We start from the raw sequence: 15,391 nt of genomic DNA on the forward strand, positions 1-15,391 counted from the left end.
TGTTGTAATAGCAAACATCACCATAGGTTCTTCACCAACTACAAGTACAATAGTGTGTTTGTCTTCTTGGGAATCATTATCATCGGACATAGACTTTCTGAGGCCATTTCTTATGAATAATAAACTATGTGCACTTTATCCAAGTATACTTGACATGTTTTTATGTAGTCTGCTGTAGTTGGTGACAAATAAATATAAAAGGAAATTATAATTCTAATGTATCCAGGCCATCATAATTTATTTTAGGAAAATTTGACAGAAATTCAAACTGTTAACAATTGTATCATTATATTTTCTTCTAGTGCCATGTATTCCTCAGAATTTAAATTCCATTTTAATGTGCCAGGAAAATTCACTTAGTGTATCTTGGGATGCAAGTTCTGGAGCTGCTGCCTATTTTGCTATAGCTGTAGGAAGACAAGGTCAGACTATTACTGCGGATATACAGGATCCTACCTGTCTCTTGACTGGCTTGCAGTGTGGGGAAATCTACAGCTTGACTGTGCTGGCCCTACATGATGAGTGTAAGAGTTCTGAGAGTGCTGCACTGGAAATTACATCTGGTGAGTTTCAGATGCACATATGTTAAAAATAAACACATGTTGATGTAAAGACAGGAGATTTTTCTATTTGAAAAAATATGAATATTTACGAAAACCCTATTCGCCATTCCAGTCAATATGATTTCAGTTAAGTTTGTCTGACAGCAGGAAGATTATTTCTGATTGACTGAGATGGGTTGGTGTCATTTTGATCAGTATGGGTTATGGTGCTCTGCCTACATTAAAACAATGTTCATTGAAAGACTTATCGTGTCCAATGGGTTTGTACCAAAATAAATGGTTTTGGAGATCAGTGGCCAATTATTCTACTTCCTATCTATCAAACCATGTCCCTTTGTCCTCACTGTGGGTTATACTGGGAGTAATACATTTACATGGGGCCTGTATTACTAGGGGAAGTAAAAACTTCTCTCCATCATTTCTTTGGTAGCTAAGGAAACTATCTTGCATGGACCCTGACCCTTCTATTGTAGGCGTCTTTAGGGAGAAACTGTTATATGTCTTCTAAATAGTATGAATCTAGAGCTCCTTGGATAGAGTCTATAGATTCTTTGAGGTGTGAGGTGTGAGTCCTTCATTGATATCCTACAGTCATTCACAAAACAGAACAATGTACATTCATTTGAATTACCTTCCTGGCATATATCAAGATTACTTCTTAATGGTCCTCCAATTTAGCCAAAGACCAATGTCTGGGGCCACGCACTGGGTGGGGGCCATCCCTAATCCAACACACTTCCATTATACTACATTGAAGCATTATGTTCTAGAATGTGATTGTTTTCCTTTCTCTTGGCTACAATCTGTTGTTATTGTTAATTGTTTTCTGGGTTGTTTTGATTTTTTTTTTATTGTACATTGTTCCAGCATTCCTGAATATTGCCTGTTTTGTTGACTATACTGTTTTTTTCTTTACCTATCTTTATTTTATTTTAATTGTTTTATTACTAGGTAGGTAGATTACCTAAGAAGGTAAACTGGTGTGTCTCCCTGCACATACAAGGATACATATATCCACCTTGTTCCTAGAGTCATGCTGCATGATCCCATGCCTGTATGAATTTTAAAGCAAACCTACATGGCAAAATTGACTAAGATCCATTAATTCACCTATTTATAATAGTATATAATTGTTTATATTACAGTGTTTGTAAGTGTTATATGTGGATTATAGAAGAACAGCTAACACGATTCTTCTGTTAATTCTTCTAAAAATATGGTTTGGCGTGCAAATGACAGCCTTAAAGTAAGGAACTGGACAACTGGCTTGGGTTGGATGAAAGCGTACATCCAAACTTTACTATACAAATCTACAGAACAAAAAGCAAAACATGCATTCTGTTTACACATCCTAATTTGCTTTGCTTGCTTTTTCTAGTCCCCTGCAGTCCCATGCATGTTACAGCTACCATAGACTGTGATGTAAATGGAGCCACAGCCTTCTGGGAACCAAGTGCTGGAGCTATGTCATATATAGTAATGTTCTCTGAAGCAGACGGACATGAAGTTTCTTGTACCTCATCAAACACCTCCTGTTCTGTTTCTGGATTGCACTGTGGAGAAAACTACAATGTAACCGTCACAGCCTTTGATAACAATTGCCATGGCATAACATCAAATACTACCATCATCAGTGCAGGTAATGTGCACATTTCGACAGTTTGCTGTAGCACTGATACTGATAGTATAGTAAATTAGTTAGATATTTGACTCACAGCCATATTTACTAGGACTCCTTCACATGGGCTAGTTGGTCAAGCATCATTTAAATGTATAAGGATCATTTGTAAATGATAATCAGTATTTTCATTAGTAAGAAATACATCCTATTGAATCAGGTTGTAAAATATCTTCAATTGTAGATCAATTATTCTTTACCACTTTCATAGAAAATGGAATGATCATCACATGCTCTCAATTTTTAATGTTGCCAGAGAAGTTGAGGAAAGTGTTTTTCTGGGGTTTATTGTTTGACAACAAGAGGCACATTTTCTATTCTGCATCCATGTTAAATAGAGATCTGCATATAAAACTCTAGGCAAAGGATACCAGCCCTAGAATGATACCAATAAGTTAATGGGATATTGGTTTATGGATGCATAGGTAAAGGTCATGCTGTGTAATTGCGTCTACATTTTTGTCTAAAGTTGCCTATGTTAGGATTTGTAAATTCAATTGTTTGAATACCCCTAATACAGTACTTCTGGTTTCTGGTCTAAAGCATACTTCTGAAAGAGGTCAATCAAAGAACTCTGCCTATTGTAAAAAGAGAAGTGAATACTTTGTGTCACCAACCGAGGCCAGAAGGACCTCTCAAATGTGCAGGGTATGTAAAAGACTCTTCAGAGCTAATGATTGGATGAGAATATTGCTACCTGCTGAAGAATTTAGGGTGCAACTGTCAGGACCACTAAGAACATGACAGTACCTGAGCAAAGTACTAAATTACTAAGCAGAAGCAATGTTACAACAGGCTGGAGGTCAGATGGAAAGGTCAGTGCAATGAGCAAACATTAACTGACCAAAGAAAATGCAAATTTTAACCAACTTTGGTAGGCCAAAGAGCAGATATCCAAGAACAAGCTCAGCGTTTGCAAACTCATAAAAGATGATAAATAAAGGTTAAAGCAAAAACAAACTCTTTAAAAAAAACCCAACCAGGTTTGAATTGTAGAAGGGACACGCAATGTCCCTTCTGCAAAAAAATAGCCTTATCTGCCTGATCACAATTTTTTAAAATATACTCACCTGTCACTGTTCCGCCCCTCTTCTGGGTGGCCATCTTAATTGGTCAGGCTGGGATGATGTTTCAGTCCAGGAAGACCAGGCTGCGTGTGGGCAGCTCAGAGTACAAAAGAAGATTGTGAAAAGACAGGTAAGCATGTTTTATTTTAGAATTGGCACTGAATGCCTGCAATAAAAAACACTATGATTAGACACACTTAGGCTAAGTACACATGTGCAATAATTGTCATTGGAAAGGATCTTTCATGACAACTGCACAATGCATGAACAAGTGCTGTACATACACCGCTGTTCTGTGCTATGGAAAGGGGAAGGGGAGAACGATGGAGCGGCACCCTCCCCCCTTCACTTGCATTACGATTGTTCGTCGTCACTCGTCTGTGGATCTGCCAGGACGGTCATTTGAACGATGGACGACGAGCTCTGTACACAAGCAAGAGAACCACTACACGTGTATACATAGCTTTAGAGTATGCTGGTACAGAATAAAGTTGGGCTGACAGAAGTCAGGAGAGCAACTGAAGCACCTAGTATTTTACATACAGAACAAGGGCTATCAACAGCAAGATGATTTTCACACATTAAAAATGCTTATATATATTTATGTTTATTTTTTACTTATATATCTCGAATGAGCATAAAAATTCATATTGCTTTACAGATTGTGATTTGCCCAATTACATTTTTTGAAACTGCTGGTGGAGAATTGCTTGCAGAATTGTATCTTTATTCACTCTGATGTTCTTTTCATGTATCAACAGCGCCATGCAGCCCAACAAACGCCAAAGCCACCCTAGACTGTTCTTCGGTAGACCTTATAAATATAACCTGGACTCCCAGCAGAGGATCTGAGTCTTATGTAGTTACAGCAAAGGGAGATGATGGGCACACACTTTCATGTAACACAACAACAAGTACATGTGGTATTAAAGGTGTGCATTGTGGAGACATTTATTCAATCTCGGTTACAGCACGAAATGCAGACTGCAGCAGTGACACTATCTTCATAGCAAATATTGAGTCAGGTAATGCAATCTTCACTTTTTATTTTGTTTGTTAATATTTAAAAAAGCGGCAGCATGTGGGTGCATTAGTACCAATTAGTACACTAAGAAGGGCAGGGTAGAGAGTTTTAAGGACTGTAGAAAAGATCATGTCTGTATTGCCTATTGTAATCAACCAAGCACAAAATAAGAGTCAAAAACAGATATGAGGATAGAAATATGGGAGCTGTTGTAGCTGACAAGTTCAGACTCTGGGTTATCAAAGCTGAGCATTGCTACTTGGTAAATAACGCGTTTTGCCTGTGACCTTGTTGTCACCAATGGTAGTAAATAAAGAGTATATCCAATTTTGTACTGCGCAGAAAAGAGATTGGGTGACCGGACTTCCAGTAAAAGTAAAAAAAAGTGCTGATGTAAATGTAAAGTGCAGATCTCACTGTGCTCTGCTTTAAGGACACCTCTTACCTTGTCTAGGCTTTACAAAAAATTCACAGTCAGCTTGTTTGTTTTCATGTGGGGCTTTTTTTTTATATTTGCCTTGTGTTTGGTGGTTGCAGGCAGTATGCAAACTGTACTGCTTGTGCTGGCACCTAATACACATTGCACTATCATATAATACATTATGGATTATGTTTTTTTACACTTTTTGTATAGCAAGAAAAATGTAATATTATACATCTTTGTACATTCTCATCCTGATAATTCCTGTTTTCCTAATATTTACCTAATATTCTCTGCCTAGCCTTATCTTTCCAAAACAAAAAACATGTTTACTGCATCAACATTTCAACTGCATTGAAAGACTAAGCCTGATAAAGGCGTTACAAAAAGGTTTCAAACTACACACCATAGATCCTTTTCATATTCAAAGTTTATTGTTTGAAACAAAGCAAATTCAAGAAGAAGCAAGTGTGAGGTGTTTTGATCCCTTGTGGGACTAAGGCTTCATACACATGTGCAATGGTTCTTTTACGATAATTGTCTCAGGGCCAATATTAAACGAGAATCTGACACGTGTACAGCGCTCGTCGTCCATCGTCCAAACGACTGTCCTGGCGGATCCACAAACGATCTCTGCCGTTCTCCCATTCCCCTCTCCATAGAGCAGAATGGTGCTGTATGAATAGGCACTCGTTCATGCATCATGCAGTCGTTAGTCATTGGAAAGGATCGTGAAAGATCCTTTCCAATGACAAATATTGCACGTGATTACATAGACTTAGCTTGCTTTGTTTGTGAATAATGAAACTTGGATGGAAGACAGATCAATGGTGTGTGGTTTGGGACTTTCTTGATATGTATTTACCAGGGAACCTAGAATCTTTCTAGTTTAGGAAGTTGCTGCAATGGCATGCTCTGCTTTTTCTCATTTATCTTTAACTTAATTATTTAATGTTTTTATTTTTAGTTCCATGCACTCCGAACATAGTTGAGGTTCAAATTGATTGTTTGACACATGAAGCTCTCGTGTCTTGGAAAGAAAACAATAGCCATCCCACTTACCATACAGCAGTGGCCAGAGATCCCCTAGGAAAAGAACTGACATGTTCTGAGTTTAATACCTCCTGTTCCATATCTGGTTTGGAGTGTGGGCTTGAATACAGTTTCCAGGTGCATTCTACTAACCGTCACTGCAGCTCATTAAAGAGCCCAGCCTATGTTTCTAAGACAGGTTAGTGCTGTAATCTACAAGAAAAGAATTACATGGCAAATAAAATATTGCAATAAATTTTTTTTTATAGTAAAACATATAAACATGTTTACTAAAGTTTTCTTTGCAGTAATATCCAAAATAATGGAGTAGAATCAACATGTAAAATCGACTAGAAAACTGGTCTATCATCAAAAACAAAGCACTCAGGGGCTAATGAAGAACGTTCTAGGATATTCAAATTGTGTTTGCAGCTAAGGCAATGTACACACATCAGATGATTCACGTCCAATAATCGCCTTGGGTCTGATATCGGACAAGAATCTGGCATGTGTACAGTGCTCGTCGTTCATGGATCCATCCTGGTGAATCCACGAATGACGAACGATCATAACGAAAGTAAAGGGGAGAGAGCGCGGCGGGGTGCCGCTCTATCCTTCTCCCCTCTCCATCCTTGAGTAGAATGGCACTTTATATACAACGTTCCTTCAGTTTTTTTACAAGTTTTCAAGTTATTGAAAAGGATCGTGAAAGATCCTTTCCAACGATAGTTATTGAACATGTGCACGCAAACGCAAGCTGTACAAAATGTGATGCCAACTAATGAAAACATTTTATGTTAACACAGTTTCTAATGTACTAATGTATTTTTTTAATATATATATATATATATATATATATATATATATATATATATATGTATTTTTACCGTTTTGTTACAGATTTGCATTTTGGTCAACATTTGTACAGAACTGGGGCATGCATAAACAATAACAAGTAGAAAAAAAATGATATATATAAAAATTGGAAACTGATGCAGCAATGAAACAGACATAGGAACCTAAATATAAAAGTGTAATGTAAGAGGGATTTGTATAACAAGCTTAAATGCATATAAAGTTCTATTTGTTTGTATTCAACAGCAGCATCCTGCATCCTCTTGGCCTTTCCAACTTCAGCTATACACTACATAGTGCATGCAGTCATTGACATGCACATTTGTAGGGTTACATTATAGCAAACCCAGTCATGTCAATGGTTTATCTCTCCGCATTGCACACAAATGCAGAGTGTGACTGTGCATTGTGGTGTGTTAGTAAGGTTAATCTGTTATGCAAATAACCCAGCACACCATGTGCTTAACACATGGACATGCATGCCTTAACTCAATGTACTAGGAGAAACAGGCTCTAAATGCATCAGACTCAGGTTAAAACCAATGCAAAGGTGTCAATTGCATTTTTTTCTAATTTTTACACTACACTACATTTACAATATAATCTAATTCTAGTTCTTGTTTTAAAAATGAACAGCTCCGTGTCAGCCTACAGATGTTATAGCAACCATACAATGTGAGCACAATGATGGCATTATATCCTGGGCAGAGAGCAGAGGAGCAATGCGATACGTGGCTACATTAATTGGAAATGGGTCAACTTTCAATTGTAACACTACGGACGTTCACTGCCTATTTAAAGGGTTGCAATGCAGCCAGGCATACAGTGTATATATAATGGCCATGGATGACAAATGTGCCAGTGTTTTATCTGACATTAGCACATTCCCATCAGGTAGGTAATAAACATTATTTGTTTATAAGTGTATGGCGGACATTTTTTAAATCATCATGAATACATTTGTCATGTGTCAAAATTTACAGAGTAATTTTAATTGTAATTATTGAAAAGTGTTTTTTAATGAAATGTAAATTACTTTGTTTAGACTAGTAGATATCAGCCTATAGGCAGGGTAAAACATTTCCTTACTCACCTTTACCTCAGTGTTTGGTTTGGACATCATTGTATATATATATATATATATATATATATATATACATATATTTATACACACACAATTTAACTAAGTTTACAAAATCTTTTAACTAATTATAAATACATTTCTGTAATTTTGTTGTCCATTGATTATAGGAGGTGTGATCTCACAACAGCAAATACATAGTTTTACATAAGAAAACAGGTAAAAAGTAAAGAGCTAAGAGTGTTGAGGATGAATATTATCTTCAGTATGAAAAAAAGAATGAGAAATCCAACAATGATGAGTTAATAAAGTTTATGGGATAACGACCAATGGGGACAGTTGTGTTAGAGTGAATATCCTCCATAGAAAAGATCTCCCTGACAGAACACATTATATAAACCTTATACAGACTTTAATGCAGATTGTATTAGAATATTGTATACCATATGACCATTGTATTGTCATTCTTTCTGGATAACATACATTTTATGTACCGTTGTTTTATTTTTTGCTCTCAGCTCCTTGTCAGCCCCAAGGATTTATCACTGACCTTGACTGCAGCAACCAGACTGTTTCCATGTTTTGGGAAGAAAGTCATGGAGCCCAGCTGTACAATGTGGAAGTTAAAAGCAGCAGTGGTGCAGCAAATTCATATACCACAACCGGTTTCTTCTTTAGCTCAGAGGTTTTGTCTTGCAGCCAGACATATGGGTTCTCTGTTATGGCAATTGGCGAAACGTGTAACAGTTCTAGGAGTCTGACATTATATGAAAACTCAGGTAATGATAAAACCACTCATAGAAACTCATAGGGCTCCATTTATAAAACAGGTAATCTCACAATCCTTCAAACATTCCCATGTGGGAATCTTCCAGATCCATGTGTTTTAATAACAGTAATTTATTTCCACCAGGGAATGCTTGAGGGATTGTAAGATTCCCTGTTTTATAAATAGAGTGAATGGTCTCTTACTTCAATCATTTATTGTATAATTTTCAATCTACATCCTCACTTCACTAAAAATACCCTTTGAAAATATTATGAAAGAAATTTCTTCCCAAAGAATACTACAAAGAACAAGGAATGTACAATACAAAATACTGATAAAAAAAAAGAAAAAACAAAACCAGATGCTAAAATGCCATTTATGTACAACCGAATAACCCACAACCCAAGGTACCTTGGTAAGCATGACACATAATAGAACACAGCAATGAACAAGGTAATTGCCCCAAGTAACCATGACCCACAAAACAATCATAATCTCAGGATACATGTGAATCTTTTCCATGCCTAGTCATTGCAAAGGGAAAATGTGAAAATCAGCACAAAAGTTTAGGAATAATAAACTGATTGTAATAAACTGAACACTAATACAACTGGAAGATCTTTGTCTGGTGTGGACAACATCTTTAGCATTTGTTTCTGTGTTCTGTGCAAAACATTTTATTATTTTCAGCTTTTTGTGTGTACATTTGTAGGTGGGAATAAAAACAGGTTTTCCAACATTTATTCCTTATGAACCCAATAAAACAGTCGAAAAATGAATAAAAAAAACTTAAAGGATAATGGACTGGCCAAGAATTAAACACAGTCATAGTTGTGTGGTAGCTGGCGCCCTGTTCGTCAGCCCCCCTGGCCTTCTACACTTGCAATAAAGGGTATTTGGTAACCAAAGTCCATAAAACAGTTATAAGGCTTGGTAATGATTGGCATTTTTTCTATTGATTTTGCTGCTTCAGAATACATTTTTGTAAATGATTAATGTCCCCAGGCCAATAGATGTAACTTTTGATCTATTATAACCAGGTGAATGTAACTGTATTTTGACCTAGAAGAATGGGGACTCCAGGTTTTAGGAAATTACGGCACACAATTGCAATTTGTACTCCCATACTTAAAGTAAACTTGTATCGGAAGAAATATGAAGTTGCCATTGCTTTTGTCTGGCTGCCTCTGGATTTAAAACTTTGATCGTGGACGAGTATTTAGCATGTAAGGTTGGTGGGAAGTCAGATTTTGTGGTCTGCATAACTGTGTAGAGGCAATTAATTTGTGTCAAAGTTGTGGCTGACACATAACTTCCTTTGGCAAATTTTTCCATTAATTCGTTTGCAAAGTGTAAATTATTTGAGAAATATTTTATGTCAATGTGTATAATAGGTGGCTTATTTATACTTATTGTAAAAATTGAATATTCTTTAATGATATTCTGTTTTCTCAGCACCCTGTGTACCAACTGATGTGCAATACACAACCAGCTGTCCCATTACATCGGCCACTGTGACATGGTCTGCCAACGAAGGAGCTATTGAATACCATGTATTAGCAAGGGAATCTAGAGGGCTAGAAAGTAATTGTAATAGCTCCAGTGCCAGCTGTTCATTATCAGGCCTTGACTGTGGATCGTCATATAATGTTCAGGTTATGGCTGTTGGCCATAAATGCAGCAGCAATGCCAGCTCATCGGTGTTCCTGCACACAGGTACTTCTTTCTTTAAAGTTCACTCTTACATAATGCATTTCAAACTGCCTTGTCTGTCAAGGGCTGACCCAGAATCTTGACTCATCCATCAAGCTTTGAAATCCAGCAAATGTACATAGAATAGGAATGATTTGACAAATAGAAGTTGTTGCTCTTTGTCTTGGCAAATATAGAGGGTATTATTCTCAACCCCTGGGGGAATTTCCAATGCTTGTCTGAGATTTCTTTAAACCTTATCAAAGGCAGAGATTCTGTGTCAGTGCCAAGCAAGTCAAACAGTGAAAATTACCAATTCAGGTAGAACAGTATAAACTTGTTATATCTACTTTATGTAGATTTGTTGCAAATGGCACAATCTGAGAAAAGAGCATCTAAAACTGTCATTAATCTGATGTCCTAAATTGTGCTGCAAGATTACATTTTTTATTATCATTTTGTGCTGTTGGAACCCTATTGTGTCTTAATGTGCTGGTATTTATCCTCGTTTCTGGATGGAATTTAGACATGTAAGGTGTTCTCTACAGTCTACTATCACTTTTGTGCACATACAGTATATACAGTACTTCTACAAAGTGCCTATGGCGATACAGTACGTAGACAACATCCGCGTACTGAATGCAGCAGTATCTTTAGATATCATTAGACTTTAGACTAAGATGCCAGCAACTTACAATACTTTTATTTCAAGTTAGTCCTTTTCATGGAGAAAGTCCTTCCACTTAGGTGTAAAAAGTGATTGTGATTAATGATGAATTACAGAAATAAAATAATCTCCAAATGTTTGATCCTTTATTTGATATGTCTATGTAACTACAGTATGTATGTATTTTGAGCAGTAAAACATGTACAAATGTGTGTTTGTTAGCCCCTTGTCTTCCACAGAACAGAGAAGTCCACATAGACTGTAGAAATAACTCAGCCATGTTTTCATGGGAGGCAAGCAGAGGCGCACGACACTATGTTGCTGAAGTAAACTCTGATCAGGACTATGCTTACACATGCAAAACTGAAGGGATAAGTTGCATTGTACCAGGCCTAAGCTGTGGGGCTGTCTACTCCTTCTCTGTGCTGGCAATGGACGAGCAGTGCAACAGCTCATTTACTGAGCCTACTCTGTCTGGTATGGGTAAGTTAAAAGTGTCTGCTAAATATTTGTAAATCATGTTTGAATGAAAACGATTTATAGAGATATGCAAGCTCATGCTGCTTTGATAGTTTTAATAACTTGTTGTCTTTTGGTATTTATTACAGTCCCTTGTCCTCCTGATGAAGTAGAAATGTCTATTTATCATGGAAGTGTGAAGCCACAGGAAGTGGAGGTATCATGGAATGGAAGTCATTGTGGTGAGGATTACATGGCCACAGTCCAAGGGCAAATCGGATATGATCCAGAGTCTTCCTTTACTCTGAATTCATACTGGACATCATATATGGACTTCTACATCCCAGTACCCTGCAGCTCATCTTACAATGTTACAGTAACTGCACGCAACATGGCAGGATCCAGCTATCCTAGCACACCTATTGCAGGATACACAGGTTTGTGTATGAATTCAGTCATATTCTTTATTGCTAAGTAAAGTGATCTGTATATCCTGTCCATATATATTTTTTTTCTAGCCCTGGTGAGGTTGGTGATGTTTAGCCACCAACACAACATATTGGCTTTGTTGTACAGTCTTCTTCCTGATTTTCTATTTGAATAAATGTGTACCTGGATTATAAACTTGGGGTTAACTGACAAACCACTTCCCTAATTAGTTTAACGTTAGCCTTCCTGATATGAATACTAGTTCCAAGTTAGTATGTCAGAAAGCCAAGTCAGCGCAAAAGACATTGTATACAATTGTTTCAATAGATATTTATTTAAAAACATTTTGTACAAAACATATGAAATATTTTGTAAATATTGATTCTTTTTGATTGATATACTAATTCTAAAAAACAAACAAAAGACCCCATAGGATCCAAAAAATTTTATCTGCACAATGATTGATGGAAGGGAATGTTACATGAATGCAGATAACAAGGAACATGCTACTAGAAGAAAAGTGAGGAGAATGAATTTATCAGGCTGCTGCCTCTGGAATTCTTGTTATATTGTTTAAATGGACTGGAGGGAACTCTGTTCATATATTCTTGGTTGTGCTGAGAGCTTCCAAATATGTATTGCATGTTTTGTACAGTATATGCATGTGCGAAGGCTAGCTATGGCCTAAATAACGCAAAATAAGTCTATTTTCAGACAAATCTAGGTGACACCTCTGCTAAAAAGTAAGGGAATTTGTTGGAGGTGTACTTTAATTTTAGATTATGTCATCTGTAAATTTTACTATGTCTAGATTTTATGAAGTTACAATAATAAAGCCTCCTGGTCTTCGTCTTTTCCAGCTATTGGATAATTAGAATTATTTTACTTTTGATTTACAGCTCCATGTCCTCCACAAGTGGAGCCACTAGTAGTATCTGGAGGATCTATATTGATTTCATGGGAGGAGTCACCAAATGCTGATGGATACCGGGTTGTGGAGATGGAGAGTGGCAATACAATATGTACAACACCAGGCCTAGCCTGTCGATCATCATTCACATTCAGCAATTTCCAAGTTATCGCTGTAAATCCATCAGGAGAAAGCGACCCAGCCTTTATTCCAGGTGACTTGCAAGCACAATATACTAGGGGCTTGGAGATTCAGAATACTGGTAGTAACTTTTACACATCCTTCATCACCAATCTGTAAATGTACCTACAGAGCTATACAGGTGTGCAGCAACTACAAGGGACTATGTCAATTGGCTGGTCAGCTTCACATAAGTTGAAGATGCTTCTGTAACTATTTAAAATTAGATGGTTGGTGCATTTTATCTGCTTCCAGCTGGTTTTACATTCCAATAGACCTGTATGTGAATGCAAAACCAATTGAAAATAAACAAAAGCCTGTCTACACAATCCTTTATTTATATGTCTTTTAGATATCTGACTAGAAAAAAATCTCAATTTTTTTTTAATTAATTGCCAGTTAACAGTTATGTACAACCATATATTTTATGTAGACTAGGGAAGAAACTCTCGGGCAAGATCACCATTAAGTATTGTGGCAGGAGATTTTTAGGACACATATTATATTGCTCTAAAAGGAAATTAATCAAAGCAGAACTTAAAGTAAAATTTTAGAGAAATGGGACTCGGTAAGTCCTTAATCACAGAATGGACAGGTGATTTCCCTACTGAAATCAACTAAACATATCTGCCTGATCGCAATTTTTTTTAAATACACTTACTAACCCCTTCTCATTGCGGGTGCCACCATCTTCTACTGGAATACCCAATCTTCTTCCCTTTTTTCTCTAAAAGTAGTAAGCTTTATTAGAGAAGAAAGTTCATCCATCTCTTTCTGCAAAAAGGACCTGCATGCTTGCAGATCTTGCAAACCACTTTATATGTCTATACACACTTCAAAATTCTGTTGCTGGAAGCAATATTTCTAAAACATTTCCAGCAACACTGGAATAAATGAGCACTGTACAGACATCGTTGTTCAGTATAATGGAGGTGAACGACAAGCAAGCAATAGAAAACTACAGAAATCATTGCAGTTGGTTGTTTAGTTCCATGGCATGACCAAATTATAAGATTTCCCTTTCTATTCCACTGGTCCAGTGGCAAGTAATAATTTTATTTTTACACTGACATTTATTCCACTGATCGTGACAATCAGGGAGTGCGGATGGGGCTCAGACAAAAATGAAAACGTGGTTTCAACCTCTTGCTACTTTATCCAAATCAAAAAAAAAAGTTTTGTACTTTAAAATAATCAAATCTATTTTTGTCTTTTTTTTTTTTTTTTTAAACAGGATATACATTAATAAATAATCCATAATGAAGATGGATCTCTGCTAGCTTTTACTAAATCCTGCTGCTGCTACTCTTGTTTATATACCTCAGAATCAGTAAAACCTTATCTGCTTTGTGAAGACAGTAACAAGATTCTTTTACATTTTTTGTGCATATTTATCTTTGCAAAAATTGTCATTTATTTTAGCATTACTACCCTAAATGTCACTTTTGATGCTTCAAAACTGATTTTATTTTAATAAATTTTTTCTTGTGCTTTTATTTGTAGTAAAATTTGTATTTACTATTTCCTTGCAATAATACAGTAAAGCCAAATTTTATTTAAAAACATTTACAACAACTAAAGACCCATCTTAGAATACACCTGAACTTCAAAAATAAATATGTGCTTAAAATGTTAATTGAGTTGCCTCTATTGTTTCAACTTCTGCTGACATTCAGATGGCAAGGTCAGAATTTGGCATCAACAACATGAAAGCGTGGATCCATCCTGCCTTGTAATAACTGTCCAAGCTGATGGTGGTGGTATACGGGATTGGAGGATATTCTCCTGGCACATTTGGGACTCTTTAATACCAACTAATACAAAGTACTTTAGTATTGTTGTCCATCCCGACCGCTGATTGTTACTACCTGTAGTATAATGCACCAAAGCTCAAACCCTCTCAAACTGGGTTCCTGAACATGATAATGAGTTTATTGTACTCAATATCACCAGATCGAAATCACAACATCTCAATCCAATAGAAACACCTTTGGAATGTGGTAGAAATGGAGATTTGCATCATGGATGTGTAACAGACAAATCTGTGGTGCTGCTATCTTGTTAATATAGAAAGAAATCCCAGCACCTTGTTCTTTGCCACAAAGAATAATCTGCATTACATACTCAAAAATAAACCAAGCTACTTATTTTTACCTGGGCATACAATTTGAGTCCAGCACAAACCCAGGGCACAAAATGTGTCTGTCACTCCTAACATTCAAAAAAGTAAGTAATTTTTAAAGTATTTAAAAAGGAAAAAAATCACATGGGCTTATTCCATTTATCCCCTCCAGCCTTTTTAAAGGTTAAACTATTTTGCACTTTTAATTTGATGGATCATTTGCACTTCTATTGGGCATGGCTGTACTGTAATAAATGTTTTTGTAATAGTATTTTGAGGGCACACAATCTTGGTTTACATGGTACGTTTTTTTTAGATTTTGTAAATCAGCATGTATTTATTGTATTGTGACAGCAGCCAGGCAACTACCATTTTCATGAGATGACAGACCATATATTTTTAGGAAAGGTTTATTTTGGGATGCAAGTCAAATTTCATGAGA

The 15,391-nt window shown here is 36.4% G+C and overlaps 1 protein-coding gene across 1 annotated transcript in view; it reads left to right on the top strand.

Moving 5' to 3' along the window:
- Positions 1 to 13,972, top strand: part of LOC140336748 (fibronectin type III domain-containing protein 7-like) — a 14,417-nt gene extending 445 nt beyond the window's left edge. The window contains exons 2-11 of the mRNA XM_072420084.1: positions 303 to 563; positions 1,942 to 2,202; positions 4,070 to 4,333; positions 5,721 to 5,984; positions 7,277 to 7,534; positions 8,240 to 8,500; positions 9,946 to 10,206; positions 11,072 to 11,332; positions 11,458 to 11,745; positions 12,637 to 13,972. Of these exons, the coding sequence (XP_072276185.1) occupies positions 303 to 563; positions 1,942 to 2,202; positions 4,070 to 4,333; positions 5,721 to 5,984; positions 7,277 to 7,534; positions 8,240 to 8,500; positions 9,946 to 10,206; positions 11,072 to 11,332; positions 11,458 to 11,745; positions 12,637 to 12,947 (2,690 nt within the window). The 3' untranslated portion in view covers positions 12,948 to 13,972. The remainder of the gene's footprint in view (positions 1 to 302; positions 564 to 1,941; positions 2,203 to 4,069; positions 4,334 to 5,720; positions 5,985 to 7,276; positions 7,535 to 8,239; positions 8,501 to 9,945; positions 10,207 to 11,071; positions 11,333 to 11,457; positions 11,746 to 12,636) is intronic.
- The last annotated feature ends 1,419 nt before the right edge of the window (positions 13,973 to 15,391 follow it).

This window comes from Pyxicephalus adspersus, chromosome 8 (genome assembly GCF_032062135.1).
Source record: "Pyxicephalus adspersus chromosome 8, UCB_Pads_2.0, whole genome shotgun sequence".
NCBI classification, from domain to species: Eukaryota; Metazoa; Chordata; class Amphibia; order Anura; family Pyxicephalidae; genus Pyxicephalus; species Pyxicephalus adspersus.